The 21,237-nt window shown below is 45.1% G+C and overlaps 1 protein-coding gene across 1 annotated transcript; it reads left to right on the top strand.

Moving 5' to 3' along the window:
- Nucleotides 1-406: 406 nt before the first annotated feature.
- Nucleotides 407-19,597, top strand: TMEM272 (transmembrane protein 272; the record flags this gene model as incomplete). Its single annotated transcript, XM_082007012.1, has 4 exons — nt 407-464; nt 7,654-7,713; nt 15,160-15,242; nt 19,235-19,597. 4 exons carry the CDS (start codon nt 407-409, stop codon nt 19,595-19,597), a joined length of 564 nt encoding a protein of 187 aa, XP_081863138.1.
- Nucleotides 19,598-21,237: the final 1,640 nt, after the last annotated feature.

Genomic DNA, 21,237 nt, shown 5'->3' with positions numbered 1-21,237 from the left:
CGATCACTTCCCTACTCCTGCTGGCTATGCTATTTCTGATACAGGCCAGGACACTGTTGGCCGCCTTGGCACTTTGTCCTGTCCCAACCCCAATCCAAGTCAAGATAGAACCTTGTATAGTTTTTAGGGAGACAGCATTAATACTTCTCCCCCAGCCTTCCTGGGACCCAAAGCTCTACCATCACCAGCAGGCAAGCCCAAAGCTGCTGGAAGACATCCTGACTCTGGGTGTGCCACACTGATGGCTGCTGTCTGGATTTGTCGACGCTTTGAGTTTTTTGAGGGTAGTGATAGCCTGCCGAAGTGCGTGAGTGACTTTGAGTCAAGATATTTAGTAAGTTAAAGACACTTTTCATAACCATATTCATTTCTGTATCCCCACAGGAACCCCAAAAGCCTCTTCACAATGACTGCCGGCCTGGAGAAAGCCTGCCACCGGTGCATATCTAAAATTGCCAGCAACGGTAAGGCAGTTCTGGCAGTAAACACCTTCTGTATTTAGGCAGCCCTGTTGCTAAGCCAGGTATATAAAAGAATTAAGATGATACCAAGTCTCACCTGAATCTTCTCCTGAAGTTTCCTTTTCTTCCCTTGTTTCTGAGATATTTCCTTTCCCATTTCTTTTCTCTATCCCAAGAGCACCTGCCTGCTGCAGTACTTGGATTATGGCAGACCAGTGTAAAATTTCAAACAAATACAAACACTTCCAAGTACCTAAATATGGGCTGCAGCAGACAACCTAAGCAATATAATGTGTCTGTCTCCTGTTTCAGGCGGTACCTTACATGTAGTCCAGCAGAAATACCTACAGGGAACAGGGAACAAACTGCCCCAGGAGCAATTCCTGCAAAGCAAAACTGCTGCCAACCTGTGTGCTGACATGGGGACATGGGACCGGGGACAGGGTGCAGTCAGGAATAGCCCCCCTTTCACCCAGAGCCATTTGGGGAAGGGTCTTCTTCCCTCCGTGTGCCGGCCCCTCGCACAACAGCCACCCCAGGCACGGGTTGCCCTCGTCAGCGGCCACGCGTTGCGGGTAAGAAGCGTCAGTTATCTGAACAGAGGTCTTTCGCACGACAGCCCGGGCTCACTCAGGCTTTAACGCAGCTGGTTCGTCCCACCCAGGGTGGAGGACAAGGAGGGGGGTGACGATTTGAGGGCTCCGGGGCTGGGTGAGCCGGCTGGCTCTTGCTCTCCAAGGAGCAACGCAGCAGAAAGCTGACCTGGGCTGGGGCCGTGCAAGCTGTGGAGGGAGGCACCGGAGAAACACGCTTCAGGGACGGGTTTCTGTGAGACCAGCGTCGTTGGCAGGAGGTTAAAATCCAAGGGTTTTGAAAGCCACTTGCTCCCGCTAACTGCATCTCCTTTTCACTCTGAGTTGCAAGCGCCTGTTGCTTTCGCTTTTAGGCAGTAGCAATTTCCAATTATGTCAAAATATGAGAAGAAGAAAACCCCTTGACCGCTCACCATAACTGATACTTCACCCACACTAAGTGCTGCATTCGCCAGTCTAGGGCTGTTACCTCGGGGTCTTTTATACTCCGGCTTTTGGCTTCACTTGAAAGGCTCTCAAAGTTCAGAACGAACTTTTATTAATGATTAAACCCCTCAACTCCTTGCTGCCTTACAATCCTTCAGAGAAAACCAAGCCAGGGGGACAGACAGCCCTGGCCCGGGTTCAAACCCAGGTCTACCCGCAGGAACCTGGCACAGGCAGAGGACACCTTCTTGGCCCGCTTGTTGGAGCTCATCGTTGCCCCAGGGGGAAGGAGGGCTGGGGAGTGCTGAAGACCGAGGGGTATGGAGCATGCAGCGCTCTCATGACACCCCAACGACTCCCCCCCTGGGAGTGGGACCGGGCTGGCGTGGGCTCCTTGCACTCTGCAGAAAGGGGGGGATCTGGACCTTAATGACAACAAAGAAAATAAATGAACATTTTCTGACTTTTTTTGAAAGGCTGGGTTTAGTTCTCATCTCATCTATGTTTTCTTACAGCAGAAGCACCCTCTCAGGTACCCACAAAGTTACCCATGAGTAAAGTCAACTCAGAGATACTGCTCCAGGAAACCCATTATCTTTAGGTTTTCATTACATTTAAGTTCAAAATCAGCTCAGCTTTAGCTATGGATCAGCTAGTGCATCCAAAATCGATTTTCTGTTCATTAAAATGCAAACCCTCCTTAAGTGCAGTGACACTTAATTTAATTTTTTCTCATTCTGTGTATGTTTTTCAAAGAGCATTTCAGCACAGCCCCACATTTGTACCTATGGTCTCCTGATATTTAAATGGCTCTGAAGAGTCAACCTACCGGTGCAGCATTGTTTAAATTCTTTTCATTCTTGGTACAGCAATTTAAGTTCAGAACATTAGGGCAGTCTTTAATTAACAAAACAAACAAACAAACAAAAAGGCTAATTCACTACCCTGGGTCTACAGCAAAGCAAACTGGTGGTTCTTTATGTAATGCCTAAATCTTGTCTAAAAAGTACATCTGGAAATTAATCACAAGGAGACAAATCCAGAACCTAGACCATGGCATAATCATAGTTCAGTAGCTAGAGGCATGGCATAACATTCAGACAAGCCACTCTGCAATATTGCCTAACCTCCAAAGTACTTACATCTACGTCTACATCTACATCTACATCTGCATCTACATCTGCATCTATATCTATATCTGCATCCTCCCCATCTTGAAGGTTTCCAGATTACTGCACCTCCTTGTTCTACACCATTTCTGATGAGAGCAGCATTGCTGGTGTCAGCTCTGGAACCTGGAACTTAAACTTTAGGGACTGGAGACCTCCATGGGAATGCCTGTTCCTTACACTGAGCCCTCTAGCTGTTGAGTATCTAGTTTGGTCAAGGGATTAAATAATAAATTAATTAATGAAGGAATTTCTGCCATTCATCCCAAGAGACTATACCATCAATATATCTCCTTGCTATGGCACTTAGCCTCATGGACAGAGCAATCTTTGTTTCTGCTCAAGTTCACCTCATGTCTCTACCTTCACAGATCTTTGGATCACTCACAGGTCCTTTTTTGAGTGTTCAAACCTTGTTATTATTTTCTCTCATTTGGTCATTGGTTAGCCAAGCTGAACAGATTTAATTCTTTTCCTTCAAAGTTAGTTCATTCAGGTATTTTCTGCATATCCCATCTGGTGTAGTGACATTTTCCTGTCACTAAAAAGCCCAGAAAGTCACACAAGTCTCCACAGGTACCAAAGCCATGGACAGAATCATCCCCGGTCTGTAAAATATACGACTTTGCTGGGGCTGGCTCCATTGAGACTTGCTCTGCCACCGCAGCACCCACAGACACTGCATCCTTTCTTTTCTCCAAGTCCCTACCAATACTGCAGGGGATGCTTGCAGAGGCTGTGAAGGGATAAAACATGGATGACAATATCTGCTACCCATCTGCACTCCAGCCTGTTACACCACCAGAGTCCATGCCGCTGTACAGCAACAGTGACACTGCTTGCTAAGCTAGTGCGCTACCACCTGCATCTGCCTCAGGGTATGATCTGTCCTGGGGCCAGGTCAACTGACCCAAATTTGCTCACATGCAGGCTGCTGAGTGTCAGCCCCCTTCAGATCAGCATTTCCATAGGGTGTCCAAAGGGAGTACTGTGGGTTTACACCCAGACTTTTGCTCCTCAGCTTGTCTGTGCAGACAAATCCAGGGGTAGCTGCAGAGTCTGTTTGGAAGCTGGTAGCATCTCATTAAAAAAAAAAATCTTTTCCTTTTTTATCAGGACATAGACTCATGGCAAAAACCTGCCAGGCTATAGAACAAACAGCATCTGGGAGTGATGGCTAATGTACACAACACTTCATTTATTACTGTATTTATTATCAGAGAGCTTGTCACACACTCTACTGAGTAGGTTGCACTACAGCTGTATTAGCATACTACCTAAGAAGAGTGGGTGGGTTGAAATTTATACTCATAAATCACTTCTGCAAATCCCATGAGGGCTGTTCTTACCTGAAAAGAAAGAAACTCTTCTCTGTCTTCAAAGTAAATAGGGATGGCCTGAGCTGTTTTGAAACTTCCAAACGCTTGGAAAAATCATGGCAGCAAAACAAAGTCTGAGGAGCTCATAAGATGAACTGGTGTCATGTCCAATACCGCCTCCGGTTCCATCCCACACACCAGAGGACAACTCATCTGCTGCATGCCCTGAGGCCAGGCACATAACTGGGGATGGAGAACAAGGGAGTAGCAGAGGCAGGGGAGGAGAGCTGCAGAGCAGGGGCATTGCTACAGAAGATGTAGTAGCGCAGGCGTTCGATAAAAGAAAGAGAGACCATGGTGTATAGCCATCACGCTAATGGTGATTTCAAGTTTCTTTACTTTTGTGCCATGGAAGAGCATGGGGAGACCCTGGCAGGAGTAACTCAGCTAAATAGAAGTTTTATACCAGCCAACCTTCCCGTTGGACAGGAGACACAAAATCTGCACTCACCAATCTGATTTTCATGCCCCCACGTTTCAAGGAACACGCAAGATATACAGCCACTTCCTTCCCTCTTCCTCTGTTGTGATCCCAGATATGAGCTCTTCCCTTCACCCATTTCCCGGCATGTTAGGATTCGCTTTGCTAATGCCTCCCGAAGTGGCACTTCACCGCTGCCAAACGCAGAATAGCTGCTCCAGCAGGGCAGAGCAGGGGCTCTCCGGCCTGAGGGGTGCCCCGACACCAGCTTCACGGAGCAGCCATCCTTCCAAGCCATGTCTGGAAACGCTTAGCTTCCCGTGCTGGGTTCTTAGAGACTACCAGCCCTTTTTTGCTACTTTATCTAGCACTGGGTCCAGGGGCTTCTCTGACCAGCCTGTGAAGTGATGTCGCCGACTTAAAAATGTCACAAGCACCACGTGTGAAATGGCACAGATAGCAGCGTCCCCTCTGCAGAGCTGTGCTACCCTGCGGCAAATACCGTTTTCTTGAGTGATTTGTCTTCGGACCAGAACGGGGCAGCACAACCCAGACAAATCCAGGCAGAGAGTGCATGTGTCCCGACTGAGCAGCATTTCTGTGAAAACCCCACATATTTCAGGGAAAACAGTCTTTAGTGCTGCTAGCGGCATTGAGAGTGGCTGCGGAGCCCTGTCAGTTGTGTAGTCAATTGTTGAGAGTCTCACTTTGTTAAACATGGATCTGGAAGCCTTCCCAGACCATGCATCTGCCCCTCCAATTCAAGACCTAAGAGGCTGTAGCTGAATGGGGAGATAATGAGTAAATACATTCCCAGCAACTGCTTTGGGAGGGGAATTAATGAACCATTATCTTTTTCTCTTGAGCTCCGAATGGTCCCTACCTCCCATTTCTCCCCTCCAAAATCAGGCTGTTGGGGAGATGCTAGACACAAGCAAACATGGACACCTGTGTGCCAGATGCGCAGCCCTACATACACGTGGGCCCCCCCCGCCCCGAGCCTCTTACAGAGCTTACCGCAGCGTCCCTCCCCGGAGGTCAGGCAGACCACGCACTCCACCATTAAGAAACGACATGGTGCCTCCTCCTACAAGGCTTCTAAATACTTGCCTGTGCAGCAAGGGCAGAAACAGAAGGCAGCGAGGAAAGCGCAGGCAGAGGGGTGACGCCACTCCAAGAGCTCTGCCGCAAGGACATGGCTTCTGGCAACACCCTGCAGACCCGAACTGCACTCATTTGGATACCAGATAAATGAACTACCCAGGCTGTGGGCACTATTTGCAGGTGATGTTCATGGGTGTGTTGGAAGCCCAGCGCAGCTACAATACCATCGCTTCCGTATATGAAAATAATAGCCTAGATAAGGTAACAGCAAGAGGACCTAGCATGAAATGTGACATGTGGTGAAAGGGGAGGCTCTAGGCTGAGTTGTTCTAATGAGAGGTTGTCAGCGTTTGAAAGAGCTTAGTCAAGTGTAGGACACTATTCAAGCAGGGGAAGGATTTCTGTACTGTGCAGCCTTCAAGAGGTAGGAGAGCCTGAGCAAAAATGTGTGTGTGCGGGAGAGAGACCGGCCGACGGGGAGAGGAGGAGGGGGTGGCACAAAGGAACAGAAGTGCTTTCTTCAGCTCAAAATCTCTTCAGTCTCTACCAATTCATAGAGATAATAAACATGCTACTTCTGAGAAAGAAGGATGTCTCTCAAGCGCTGAAGTGTAAGATCCTCCTTCTCTGCTGAGAAAACCGGAGCGGCGTGTGGGGGATGGTGTGTTCCCATGAAAACTGTCTGCGAGTCACAAAGCCTGGTGGATCTGCCCTGAATTTTGATGCCGCTCCTATGTCCTCTGTCTCAGTTTCTTCTTCTGTAAAATGGAGGCAATGTTGTTTCCCCTTCTCTGTAAGGCACCCTGAGGGTGATGTTTTAGCAGTGCTGCCGAGTTTCCCAGAGTGGCACTGTACGCAGGGTGCTGGCAGCGTCCCCGCTCCCGCGCGGCGAGGAGGATGCCGTTCACCTTGCAGAGGTTGCAGTTGTCTGGCACAGGGAACCATGTGACACCGTTTGCTTGGGAAAGGGCTGGTCCCAAACCAACCCCGAATGCTTGCTCCAAGATTTTTTTCGCAAGCCTCCAAGGAGACATCCTACTCCTTTTCTTATCCGTGCCCTTCTCAGCCTCTCTGCAATCTATGCCCACCTCCACTTACCACCCTCTTGCCTCCTTCGGCATCTACTTGCAGACTGAGCCATTTGCAGAAGCGTTCTGCAGGGACACTCGCCACAGAATGCCCTCATTATGTTTTACCCTCATTTTGCAGGGCAGCATTCCACTTTGGTGTTGCCAAGCGTTTGTGATTAGGCACAGAGGTGGCAGCTCTTGTAAGACAGGCTGCTCACACTGTTCTTGACACTGTTGTTTCTCACTTTCTGCAAAGGTAAGCATTCATCCTCCACAGCATCAGGCTGGGCTGGGAAAATATCAGGGCTCAGATACACCAGCAGCTCTCTGGGGTGTAACTAAGCACCTCAGATCCACACATCTGCGGGAACAGCCTGTGTGCACCCCTAAGGGCATCCTTCCATGCAGCTTAAGTTGATCTATCCCAATGGCAAGTCCCACTCCTTGCGGCGGGGCTGCTGCCTTGTGTTCATGAGCTGAGCTGGGTCAGGGAGTTAGGCCAGCCAGAAACTATTCACATCTGCAATAAAGACAGTTTATTTAGCTATCAGTGAAAACTGAGTGAAATGGCATTAAAGCTGCTATTTGCTTAGCAAACAGATACGGCTCATCAGTTGCCATGGATTAGCTGACGCAAAGTTACTCGTTACTGCGCAGTCACCTGGCGCTGTCTCTGAAGATGATGCAGGCTAAGGCAGCAGTGGCTGAGTCCTTGCCCTTGCAACAAGACAGCTAGAGGTAGTAGCAACAAAAGCAGTTTGTGTCTCTCATTGTTTTTCCACCGATACAAGGTCTAACAATGTATGAATTTAAAAAAATGGAAGCTTGAGCTCTGGGGAGAGTGATAAAGCACTTGCTGGTCCCATCATCTCAAATGCTGCAGCATGAACATGATCTTCCCACCCCATCGAGGGCACTGCATTTCTTGCTACACAACTTTATGGATAAAGAGCACCTGTAAAGCACTGGATGGCACAGTAGGTCTCTTCAACCAGCCCCAATAACGCTGTCTTTCTTTTCTCATTCACAGCATGCTTTATATTTGGGCTCCTCGCTTTCCTTGCCTTACCACTGTCCATGACTTTTACAGGTAAGCTGGCTACTAAAGCAATTTCAAAATACAAACTTCCTGACACTGTGTGGCAGGTTAACATATCTTGCAGGGAAAAGGAGTTGGAAAACTTACAGTTTACAGCCGTTAAACCTGTGTGTTGGTATTTTAGCTTCAGAATCCCAGCCCACACACCTTGTTGGGAGGAAGCAGTGCTTCAATTCTGACCCTGCTTGTCTTAAATACCCCTCCAGACTGTCTCACCTAAGTCCACAGGGCAGGAGTCAGGATACTTGGAGACCCTTACGGATACATTTTTGTACCTCACACAGGATTTGTGTTTCTTTAAATTTAATCATAACTCTGCAATTTCTGGTTGTGCATTGCTTATTTTGGGTGCACTTCCCATTATTTGTTTTTACCACGAAGCTGCTGGCACATTCTGAACTTCAGACTGATTTTAACTCACTTTTTTACTGGTGTATTTACTCCAGCTCAGTTGCTGCTTAGGCTAGCAGCACCTGGCAAAGGGCTGCGGGTGTTTTGGCTTTGTCTGTGGGACGAAGCTCAGAATCCGACACATGAGAAGATTTCATTAATCAGGATCCCTCTGTATTAACTGCACTGCAAAAATCCCAAAAGCGTAGGGCTGGAAGGGAAGAAGAGCTCATCTAGGCTGCTATTTCTTCACCTTTTTGAAAGTGAGACCTGGTTTTTGGCTGATCTGTTTCTGTATAACCCCTCAAAGGCTGGATTTGTGAGTAGCATTTCAAGATCAAATATTTAAGAGAGGAAAGGAAAATCCTTTGAGTTGCAGAATTTTATATATTTTTATACTGTATAAGGCTCTTCTTTCCTTTCTTAAGCATCACCTTTTCCTTACCATTAATATAGCTTTATTTTTTTTTTAAAATTCACATCCTCCACAGGGTTGTGACCCCCACTTGAGAAACACTGGTAGAGACACCAGCCCACCTCCGCTTTCAGACAAGCTCACATGCTCACAGCATCCCTGACAGATGTCTGACTTGCCCTTGCTCAAGGAAATTCCATGGCTTCCCAAGGAGCCTATTTCAGCATTTTATTGCTCTCACAGACAAAATATTTTTCCCCATATCCAACCTAAATCTTCCCTGTGGCAAATTAAACATATTACAGACTGTCCTACACACCACGGTCACAAAGATAGATTGGTCACCGTCCTACTCAAAAGAAACTTTGAACTGTTTGAAGGCTGCTATTATAACCACACTCCATCTTCTTTTTTTTTCAGACATCTCAAAAACCTACTTCTTTCAACCTGACCTTACAGGTCACTGTTTCTGTAGCTTTTTTTTCCTGCATATTTGCCTCCCTCCTTCGGCCTCTGGCCAATGTAACTATTTTTTTTCCCCTGGGAAAAAAAAAAAAAAAGACAGAACACAGAACTCCAGCTGAGACCTGAGAAATGAGCAGTGCAGAGTAATTAGCTTCACTGTTTAACTTGCAGGATTCCTGTAAACACACCTCAAAATGAAAGATGTTCTCTCTGCACCAACTCATTGGCTCCAATTTAGTTGATGGTGCATTGTAACCCCAGATGGTTTTTGGCAGTGCTGCTCCCTATCAGGTATTTCTTATTTTTGATTTACATTGAAGTTTTCTCTCCTATAGGCAGTGTTCAGCTTTACTGGCTGTCATCCTTTAGATTTTGGATGTCTTTTTCCAGTGCATCCAGGTCACTTTGAATTTTAAGTCTTGTCCTCAAGAGGCCTTACAATCACTCCAGATGGGTGTCCTTGAGAAGTTGTTCACCTTCTGCCTCATTATTCATGAAAGATAGCGCAAATGAGCTCTACATGCAGATCCTGTGGGCAAGATGCATCCCACCCAGATTTGGACTGTATGCATCTGTTACCAAGCTAAGTGCCATGTCTTGCCCTTGCAGGCAGTTAAAAGAAATGGGTGTTTCTGGCAGTGAAAGCCCCATACCCTCTTTAAGGCATCTGCACTGAAATAAGATGAGATGACTTTTAAGGGAGTCGGGACACCTAGCCTGTTGACATGTATAGTTGGCCAGACCCACAAAAATGTGTTCAGCTAAATGTTGGTGCTGCTTCCTTTATCTGGGGCTTTCTGAGTACCAGTGATGACTGTGGTAGGCTTCTGATTAGGACGTCCTAATTAGGAATTAGGGAGTTCTAATGAGGGATTAAGGAGCAATTAGGAAGTCGGGAAATGGACTGAACTGTTACATCTCAACACTTAGGCTCTTATGCTTATCCATGACTTAAAATTGCTATTTATCCCTTAAGAGGATTTTAGCTTTAGCTTCTCCCCAGGCTGAATACGCCTGAGCTGTGGAATAGGGGTGGGAAGGTATAATTCAAAGTGTGGTACAGCTTGCATGCATATTGACAGCCAGCCTTCTGGAAATGAATCCAGGGCTGGAATCTGACCACTTATAAATATAATTGCTTACGAATATTTCATAATATCTTTAAGATCAGTGAGAAGTGGAAAGTGTATGGTAAGATATTAGCCTGGAGCTCTGGGTATCTCCTGCATCAGATATAGAGCCCTTTTTTTTTCACAACTTACTGAAATTAAGAGATAATGTCACTGTAATATAGCGTTGTCAGAGGATATTGGTTTCCTGCAGCTACGTATCTGCAAAGGCATTTTTAGGAAAATGAAATGTCAAGGAAAATGCAGGTATTTATTATCCAAGCAAAAGCCTCTGATTTTCTGATAACATTCTGTTACCATGATCTCAGAGAATAACTTGCTGATGTGCCTCTAGTCATTTTGGCTCTTGCTTTCTGCACAGGAAAAGTGTGAGATATATTCAAATGTTAACAAATGAATTATAATATTTGTTAAAATTCAGAGATGAATAACTGGTAGCCCTGGTAATAATTACACACTAACACTGTACACTTTTAAAATTTGGTAGCACTATAAATCACAGTAAAAGTCAAGATACATGAAAAGGGCTGAGCAAATTTTCCAAGCTCCAGACCTGTGACATCATTTAAGCCACAGACTGTTTAGCAGCTTTCTAGCTTTTACTGATAGAGATGATCCCTTTTTTTTCACTAAACATTCCAAAGATAAAGAGAGCTATGGAAGGATCTCAAAGATTTTTTTTGAGATTTTTTTTTAGTTTCCGGGGCAGTGAAGGACTGCTCCCAATAATATGTTCTTGTACGTTGTCCAGACTACCTTTAGACACAGTGTTCCCCAGGGGCAGCTAAATCACATTTGAAAGCTGATGACATAGTTTTCTCAATAAGCAGTCTAAATTTTCCCCTGTTCAAATTTAACCCAGTGCTACTACTCATGATCATATCTACACCAAATAATTCCTCAACTCTCAAGTGCTCCCAATAGCTGTCTGAAGCCTCTTCTCATACTCTGTACCTTTACGTGGGAGCCAGTCTTGTTCCTTAGCAGTTGTTAACATAATCTTTCCTTGCATTGCATTCCTTCAGCCACTCACCATTTCTGTGAGTTTCTTCTGATTTGCTGATATGCTTTCTGACAAAATGGTGCCCAGAAGCAATTACTTTGAGATAAATCCTCTCAGCACCTAGATCCTAGTGTAAAGCCCACAGTCCAGGGACTGACTGAGGTCTGCTCCAAGTGATAGCAGCTTGCAGTCATCCACCAGGAACAACTGAAAATGGCCTGGCATATTCTTAAGGGATTGAGAGCAGCCCTGCCCAGAAGGACTTGGGGTTACTGGTGGATGAAAAGATGGACATGAGCTGGCAATGTGCGCTCGCAGCCCAGAAGGCCAACTGTATCCTGGGCTGCATCAAAAGCAGCGTGGCCAGCAGGTCGAGGGAGGGAATTCTGCCCCTCTACTCTGCTCTGGTGAGACCCCACCTGGAGTCCTGTGTCCAGCTCTGGAGCCCTCAGCACAGGAAAGACATGGACCTGTTGGAGCAGGTCCAGAGAAGGCCACAAAAATTATCAGAGAGCTGGAACACCTCTCCGCTGAGGACAGGCTGAGAGAGTTGTGGTTGTTCAGCCTGGAGAAGAGAAGGCTCTGGGGAGACCTTATTGCAGCCTTCCAGTACTTCAAGGGGGCTTATAAGAAAGATGGGGACAGACTTTTTAGCAGGGCCTGTTGCTATAGGGCAAGGGGTAATGGTTTTAAACTAAAAGAGGGCAGATTCAGACTAGATATAAGGAAGAAATTTTTCCCAATGTGGGTGGTGAAACACTGGCACAGGCTGCCCAGAGAGGTGGTAGATGCCCCATCCCTGGAAACATTCAAGGTCAGGCTGGACGGGACTCTGGGCAACCTGATCTAGTTGAAGAAGTCCCTGTTCACTGCAGGGGGGTTGGACTAGATGACCTTTAAAGGTCCCTTTCAAACTATCTACGATTCTACGATGCTATGATTCTATGTTGTGTCCTCTGCCTCCTATCAGAAGACAAGGTGGGGTCTGGGCACCAGAGCCCAGATTAGCCTTGCTATACAGCAGCCCTCCTTTACTGTGGGGATGCACTTCAGCCATTTTCAGATACCTGAGAAGAGCAAAGCAGCTAAAATGAGGCCAATGCAGTGTTGGCTTTCACTCATCCTGACCCCTCATCTCATGGATAATTGTGAGTCACAAGGACACTTGATTACTAAGTGATCTGTTGTGGGCCATCTGTGGTGGTGCACAATACTGCCCAAAACAATATCCTTAGAGAAGCTCATATCTGATCGCTCATGAGTGCTCTTTCCACTTGGCTGGATTTTGTGACCTGGATCCCACTGCCATGTTGTTCTGTCGCAGACAAGAGGTAAAATGTGCAAGTACCTCTGCTTCCCCAAGCCTCCCATCTCTTTTTTTCCTTTTGACACTGTGCAAGCTGTTGGACATCCTTGCTGTGTCTGATCTTGCAAAGGTTGCTAGTTTATTCATTTGGACTCGTGCACTGGTCTGTGTCGTGGTCAGGTTCAATTGCTCTTCGCTCTAAACCACAGATCTCTGGCTTGTAGGGAGTGTTGCACTAGCAGCAAAGCTTTGATCTCTCATGGTCCATCATTAACAGTCAAAGGGAAACATAGCTGATGTTCATGGGAAAGAAGAATTAGCACTGATGCTCTCCTACTAGTTTCGGTGTTCTGAAATAAATCAGGCATGTGCTGTGTGTGAATTTATTGGCACATGATGTATGTGCCTAGATTTCACTGTAACAAATACCAGTGCCCATCTGTCAACAGTAGGTCCGTATTTCCTATTCACCCATAGTGCTGTATTTTTTTAAGTTACTACTGTATTACCCCCTTTCACCTCCTCTTTTGCTGTCATATCTGCCTGCAATATTCTCCCAAAACCTACAGAGTACCATTGCCTGTCATGCAAATCCTTCCCAAGACTGACTGCTGTCATGTTACCTATATGAAAGGACTCCATAATAGATTTGTCTGGGAAATAGAAACATAGCTTCATGAAAAAAAAATTGGCATGTTTTCTTGATTATTTTTTTTTGGCCTCAAATCAAAATCTCAGTAACACACTGGAGATAGCAATTGCCTAGGCTCCTAAACTGAAATATATTCCCTGAGATCCCTGGCCAGCTGCTTTTGTGGCAGGCTATTACAGGGCCAAGGACTCTGGAAACCCTGGCAGCTGCTTTCTGAAAATGATATAATTTGTGACGATTTCCCTGCTGCCACCCCTGTAAAGTTGGGAGTCTGAGCAGGTCTCAGTGTTATGTAGTGGCAACGTGGACAAAAAATTACTGCCTTGCAATAGGGGACAAAAAGGGAGAGAGTCCAAATCCATCTAAGTCCAATGTTTTTCAATTATGAGAAGGCTGGTAATAAATACTTAGTGTAGAACAGCCCACTGGACTCCACAGCCCTCACACACAGCAGACCACAAAACACTGCCCTGTATCCTAGGCTAACATAGGATCTATAGCAAGCGACCACAACCCAGAACACCTGTATTATGCTATGCAAAGAACACAGGAATGGTTCGGGACATCAGCAATGTTCTGGACAAGCAATAGCAGTGGATTTAGCAGGCAAATTGACAAGCTGAAGAGTATTACAGTTACAGAAGAAGGCAAAAACCCACCCACTGGTATTTCTTTCCTGATCCCTCCTGTTCAGTGTAGTTCCGAGCATGGAGGCAAGATGTTCCACCTGAGAGATGTTTAGCACGAAGACCAGCACGTTGCTTTCAGTATCCTGCATCCTGTAACCCAATTATTCAGAGAAAAGTCAAAATTTCTCCTTGAAAATGATTTATACAACAAGAAGAAAACAGTAAATTCTTTCTGTCCTCTGCAACTAATCAGTAGAAGCCCTGAAACATGGGATCAATAATGATAAAATTATAGTGTAATTAACAGTTTAAAATTGACTAAAGATGCCACTGGGTAGGAAACTTGGGCAGGGGATTCATCTTAGCTAACTTTAGATATCTACAGCTGGCTCTCTACATTCCTTGTGTAGCCATGGAGAGAAAGAAGCACTTTCAGGGCCTACCTCATCTGACCTATTTTAAATGCCTGTCTTAGGATGAGATGAATTGAATTTTACAAGTGTCTATTTCTCCCTATTGACTATAAAGAGAGTCTAGGAAACTAGCTCAGATACGGATGCCTGCATTGCAGGCATCTATATTTGGACAGATGAGTCTCACTGCCACAGACCTGTATCACAAGCTCTGGTGTCTACTGCCAGCAACATCCTGCCATACACTCTCTTCCCTAAAACTTACCCAGCTTTCTCTTTCTAGCAGTAGATTTGAGAGTTGCCAAGATCCCCAGCTCCATAACAACCAACGCTTTTAGCCTCAAGCAACCCAAACAGCCTGGAAACTTGAACTTCTGTGGTTCTGTGGGCTCTGAGCAACTTGATCTAGTTGATGATGTCCCTGCTCATTGCAGGGGGTTTGGACTAGATGACCTTTAAAGGTCCCTTCCAACTCAAAGATTCTATGATTCTGTGGTACCCTATCAGCTGCCTGGGAAGCTAAAATGGTTCCAGGTGCTCCCACAGGTGCTGGCTCCCAATGTTCGAGGCATCTGACTTGGGAACATGCCACTCTGATGGGAGCTAATAAGCAGGAAAGGCCTGGGAGAAGCTTATCAGAATTCCTTCTTTTTGCAAATGGTTTTGATTTGCAATGAATTTTCTACTGTGGAGGAAAATTTGCTGTCCAGTTCAGTCAATCATTCATTTAACAAAGATGCAGTGGCTGAAGCTAATGACCTGTGTACATAGATGCAATCAGTTATGCCAGAAAAATAGTAATGCTCTTGTTACCTTTGCTCGCTCTCTTCCTCCTCCTGCCTTTTGCTTGTTCATGGCCCTCATTCCTGCAGTGGGAGATGCAAACCCCCTTTAATTCAGCCCCTATTTCAGTAGACGCTAGATACAGGTCTTGAGTCTAAGCACTCACATTTATAGCATCTTTAGTTTTCACTGTACAGCTTGTTGCATTATTTGATCACTTGAGATAACAAACATTAATTTTTGCTGTTCAGGAATGAAGTTTTTGGAAGATTGCCCAGTTCAGCCACTAATTCCATTATATCTGTTGGTGGGTGGCGTGATTGGCAGCTTAAAGGTAATGTGCCTTCTGTGTGTGAAAAATCTTTTGTGTGACTAGACTTTGACTTGCTAGTTAAGACATAATGATGGCTCCAGACAGCTATGTGCATGCACTGCTGAAGACAGCTATCGGGATTGAACTGTGCTTGTTCCAGCACCTAAAGCATCCGTCAGTCAAGCGAGATGCTAATGAGTACAGCATTCAGCATTGTCCCACACATTATGGTGTGACTTTCTCCTACATCACAGCATCTGCGCTACCATCCCTACTGAGGGAAATGACTACATAACATGGATGCCTATGGTAAACAGGGCCCTAAATTTCCACAAGCAGTCCTCCAAGCCTGCCAGACCTTTCTCCTTTGTTTTCAGACACACAGGCTGGACAAAAAGTGAAGTTATTCTCCTAGTTTTGGGAATACTATAAAACTACAGATGTTGTACATAGTTCTTCACAAGTTCAATTTACTCCCACTCTGATCTGGCCAGAAGCAATGACTATGCAGCAGCATGGCTTCCTTCCAGAGTAAATATATCCTTGCATCACAGCAGGGCTTATTAATCTAGGCACAGCATTTTCTAACCACAGCTACCTGTCTTCTAGTCGACTGTGCTCACTTTTATCTTCACTGAGCCAGAGCCTGGCTGCTTGGCAAGCAGAGACACCCCCATATCCATGTTACACCATGGTCACTATAAAGCTGTAACTCTGTGTTGACTGTAGGGTAAAGGATCGCTCTGTTCTGACAGTCCCTTTGCACACAGTGTTAACTGGCTGCTAGTGGACATGAACAGGCTTGTCACAACAGATTGCAGAGCTACTTTAGGGCTTCTCAGGAGGATTAAGCAAAACTGATTTTTGCTGTCCCAATGATGTTCCTGCCAAAGGAAGGTAAAGGGGCAGAGCTGAAGGAAAAGCTTTGGAACCGCACTGCTGGGGCATGAAAGGCTAAGAACAGCAAGTGCTGCTGCTGGAGGGAACATCTGTACTGGTAGCGTTGGCTGTCCCACACAGCTAACGGGGGGCAGCAGCAACCCGGCACCCAGCCTACCTTCCCAGGAGCCCAGCACGGACAGAGCAGACAGTGTAGACCTGATGGGTTGTGACCTAATGCTTCAGTACAGGCAGCCTGACCCTTGAAAGGGAATCTGCCGGTCTCCGACTTGACAGCACTGCATATTGCAGCCAGCAGATGCTGCAGACAGGAGCTATCTACGGTCCCCTTTGATAGTGTTTCTAGCCCCTTTTCTTTGCCAGGATCGAAAGAAGGGGGAAAGAATATTCCTCTGCAGGTCTCTGCATACCCTGCACTCTTTTACAGTGGTAACCAAACCACAGAACATCACTGGGATATGAATCATACCCCTGAGGACCTTTGGTCGGTAAATAAGTAAATGGAGAAAAAAAGAAAATGCTTAATCTTGTTATAAGGGATTTGCTATGCTATGAGTTCTACTGGCAAATGCTTAGTCATTTGATCACACCAGTGGACTTATCTGTATAATCAAAGGTTCACTTAATAACAGTTTAGAAAAGATTAGAGCAGAATTGAAAGGAAACTTTCTTGCTAATGAATTGAACATAAAAAATGTTGACTGTTTCTTAGCTATTCCTGGTTTAAAATCAGTTTTTCTCACTCTAAATGATGGTAACTGGGTCAGTTAATATTCCTGTCAAATAATGGCTTGAATTAGGCTTCAGCTAACAGCAGGACTGCCTATTTTGCAGTCTGGCAATACATTTGGTCAGAATTTGACTGGCCTAACTCATGTGTCACCTCATAGTGCTTGATCTGTAGCCAAATTCCACCTGTCTCAACTCTGCCCTCTGTTATGTTCATCAGACTGCACTGACTTTGCTGAGCAGTACATTTGCTTGACCTCTGACAGTTAAAAGGTCAGAGAATGGGTATAAGATGAAGTCTGAATGAACGCCGTCCTGTGATGGACATCATTTAATGGCAAGTCATTCTGGCCCAGATCTGTACAAATCTGTAGGCTCCTCATCTATTTCTTTATCACCTCCAATCTTTTAAAAGGCAATGGTAACCTACAGATGTTCACCAAGGCAACTGAACCATTCTACAGCATCCATAAATGTATATTCAGCAGCTATTAACAATGTGAGCAACTACCAGAATTTGCTTCAATCACAACTTGGCAAGGCAATATCCATAAGAATTAGATGCACTTTCTGCGAACTGGTTAGATGCAGCTGAGATGCATAAATCCACCTGGGAGGTTTCTCTGACTTCCTCAAAATCAATGCTTATTTGCCATTTATCCCCATTCCCATTGCTGAGCTTGGTGAAGCTCGAGTAAAGGCAGCTGTCTATGTGCTGAGCTCACCTCAAAGCTAATGAGCTGCACAGAGCATCAGGTCAAGCCACAAGGTCGCCATGCAGAAACTTCAGACCCACTGGCCAGGTAGGTTTATCCTTCCTGTGTGTCATGAACCTGCCTAAAATAAATGTTCATCTGTGAAGAAGATGCTCTGCTGGTTTGCACAAGCCTACCAGTTTGAGTGCACAGCTGGATGTGAGACATCCAGTGGAAACACCATTTTTTTGCCTATGTTGGTGCTGGGACTTTAATCTCTTTCTCACAAACTGGTACCAATATCTGGGCTAGAAAAACAGCTGGTTTTGTGAACAAATATTTAATCAGTTATACATAATTGAACAGTTTTACAGAGAAGAGCAAGAGAATCCTCTTCCCATGATGTCCCGGATCCTCTTGCTAAACATTGCCTCTAGAAAATGGGGCACATGGACTAAAATCTGAACCATGTACTCAAATGGGTTTTCCTTAGCCAGTGTTCTCTCCGTTAATCACTGACTAACCGAGAAGGGAGAGTGTAAAACGAGGGGTGCTTTTCTCTCTCATTTCAAGCACAAAAATGAGCACAGACTATAACTCGGGGAAAGACAACATAGCTGAGAACTCCGGCTTGGACAGCAGATCCCTCCCCATACCTACTTATAAATCCACATCTTTTACCTCTCCCTCAGAATTTCATTCCTGGCTGGCTGAGGCAGCCTACTGCTCAGTTGGTTTCTTAGAGTCCCTTTCTGAAATACACAGCTCACTGCAGGGAGGCTTGCACAGGAACCTGAGTACCTAAAAAGGGGAGTTGCGATTATAACAGTTAGTGCCTTGAGGACTGGGCCAAGTGTTTCAAGTGTAGCAAGATAACACAGGTTTCACAATGTTTGGCCCAAATCCTTGTTGGGCCCTGTATATACCTCTCCTACAAATCTACCAAAATTAAAAAAGTCATTTAGGGGACAGAAATTTGAAAGTGTCTCTACACTGCAGTCAACCTACCTACATACTTTGTATTGCCAAGACTAAAGTAGAAATCTTCTAAGCATACTGATGAGTCCTACTGCATTTCTCTGTAGAACAGACCTTCCTAACCTCACGGTATCATGGTACTCCACCTATGTCTCTGCTGGTTCTGACTGAAGGCAGGAATGGAGCAATCTGAAAAAATGACACTTAATTGAAGAAAACTTGACAGAATCATTCCAAGTATCTGAAGCAATTTATCTGGGGTTTAGGTCAAAGTCTCAATCTTTCATAATTTTATTTAAGCTGATTCACCTATATAGCCATGGAAAATACAGTTCAGAGATACAAATCCACCCACTACAAGGCAGGAACTACTCTACTTAAGTCATTTAGCAGTTAGTCTAGCCTGTTCTTAAAAGTCTCCAGCGTGGGAGCTGCTACCATCTCCCTACACAATCTGTTCTCATGCCTTTCCATCCTTACCATTGGCAAGTTTTTTCCAAAGTCTGTCCTAAATCTCACTAGTGAATAAACGGTAAGGAAAAAATGCATTATTTCCAGCAGGATCTGCCTCATTTGTGGCTCCTCAACCTTCTCTTGCATGATTTTCCCACAGCCAATCTTAACTTGGCCCAAAGGCTGGCAGTAGCCAGAAGGTGTTCAAACTTTCCACAGCCAATTTACTTATTCCCTTTTCTTCCCCAATGCCTCCAGGTGACTCTTCTGCTGTACGACTCAACCAGGATGAGGCAGCTGCTTTCCAAGTCTGTTGTGATTGATGATGATGATGACGACGAATATCCCTGGAGGCAGAATGCTCACAAGTACTACATCCATCTAACCCTCAGCCTTTTCCTCTTTCTTTGGTTCATTCTTGGGAACTACTGGGTTTTTTCTGTGTATCTGCCAAATTTCATCCCACCTTTCCATCAGCCTCAGGATTACTGTGACAAAACCCTGTACATTTTTGCTGTTGGTGTTCTCATTATTAGCCATACTGTTCTCTTTCTCCTTATCTTTTGTAGCTGCTGCATATATTGTTTTTCCAGGCAAAGATACTCTTCTGAGGAAGACTAAATGCCACATAAATAAAGCCCCAGATGCTTGGGAAAGTGTGAAACAAAGAACAGGCAATAATTCACCCTTGTGTACATCTTTGTTGTACTATATATATGTATGATAGCAGTCAAATGCAAGAGGGAGGAAATTGTAAAGTACAGTGCCATCTGGAAATAGCTAAGCTCGTATACAGCATAGTCAATGTAAAATTGCTGCTACAGGTTATGGGTGCACCCTTGCTAACTCCTTTTTAACTCTTGGATATTCTGTCTGGAGTAAGCTCTTGTGGACAGCAAACTCCTCTAAAACCAGGTCCCCTTACGTTGTTTCAGCATAGTACATCTTTGCCTATAATAGTAGCCATGTTGTCCTATTCACTGGGCTCTGAACAACTCCGTAGCCTTGCTGAGGTGTGTTACTGTCCCTGCATTTCAGATGAGGGAACCGAGACAAAAAGATAAAGGGCAGTATTCAGAGCACTTTGCATGGTGCATGGACTTTGATAGTAACTTAGATGGTCACTAGAGAGCTATTCAGGCCACTGTTAGACCAGCCAGTAGGTAGTTATGATAGCAACATGAGCATGTATAAAAGGCAGGCTGAATATGGCCCCCAGGTCTCTTCTGAACTTTGATTAGACAGCATCTATATCTAACTTTGGTGCTAAAACAGAGAGTCTGAATAATTCATATATATCAAATAGCCAAGGCCACTTTGCAAGTCTTTGTCAGAACAAGGAACTGAGCTACTGAGTATCAGATCAGTGCTTTAATCAGGGCTCAGCATTCCCCAACCTGGGGAGACTCCTCTTCTCCACTGTTTGTATAGCAGTAATTTGTCAGTACCACACCAACACAAAGATAGTTGTCAAACCACTGTTACCAAATTCATAGAAAAGGTGATTATGTTGGTATTTTAAATATAAAACACGATAATAAGACATGGGCAGGGACGTGAGAATTTCAGGTGGATGAGCTCACTACAGCAGTTCTCTGGTTGTGATGTGAGTGTACGTTTGATTTGTTCACCTTGGTGCTGTACATATGGAAAACTATACCTAATGGGCAGATGTAACGCAAACAGTTTTTAAGTCAACAGCGGTGCCAGCTTTAAAAGCACCAGCCTGCACAGAGACAATTGTTTTGTGACATGTAATGGAACAAGCCCGTAACTGCTCCTGGTAGATTGTTTTTTCATGTGTTGATGAATGCAGTGTAAAAGTGCTCTTTCTGCTTTTGCTTTTATGAACTCCTGTTAATATGGTCAAAACGGAGGGGCTCCCCTCTATACAAGCATGAAGGCATCCCCAGGCACAGGAAGAGGATGTGTGTTTTGCGTATTTTTTCTGTTAAAACCCACACAGCTGAAACCTATGTTTTAGAGAAATCTAAGGGCTCTACGATGCCTGTGGAAGGGTGAGAGCTGTAAAAGAACCTCAACAATATGCCACAGCTGAACAGGCTCTGCTCAACCAGCCTTCCTGGGACTGAGGCTGAACACAGTGCAACATCTGTGGGAACCACCTGTCTTCAACAATGAATATTTATCTCAGGGGCTATTGTATAGATAACTAAGGGTGCATTTGGTCCATAAGGATTTTAATTCGGGCCCTGGCTTTAAAATTTGTTTATTTCCAGAAAACTAATCTTAGAAATTAG

Source organism: Phaethon aethereus, assembly GCF_964289735.1.
Source record: "Phaethon aethereus genome assembly, chromosome: 1".
NCBI classification, from domain to species: Eukaryota; Metazoa; Chordata; class Aves; order Phaethontiformes; family Phaethontidae; genus Phaethon; species Phaethon aethereus.
Note: the sequence above shows the minus strand (reverse complement) of the source record. Positions and strands in the feature narration are given on the sequence as shown.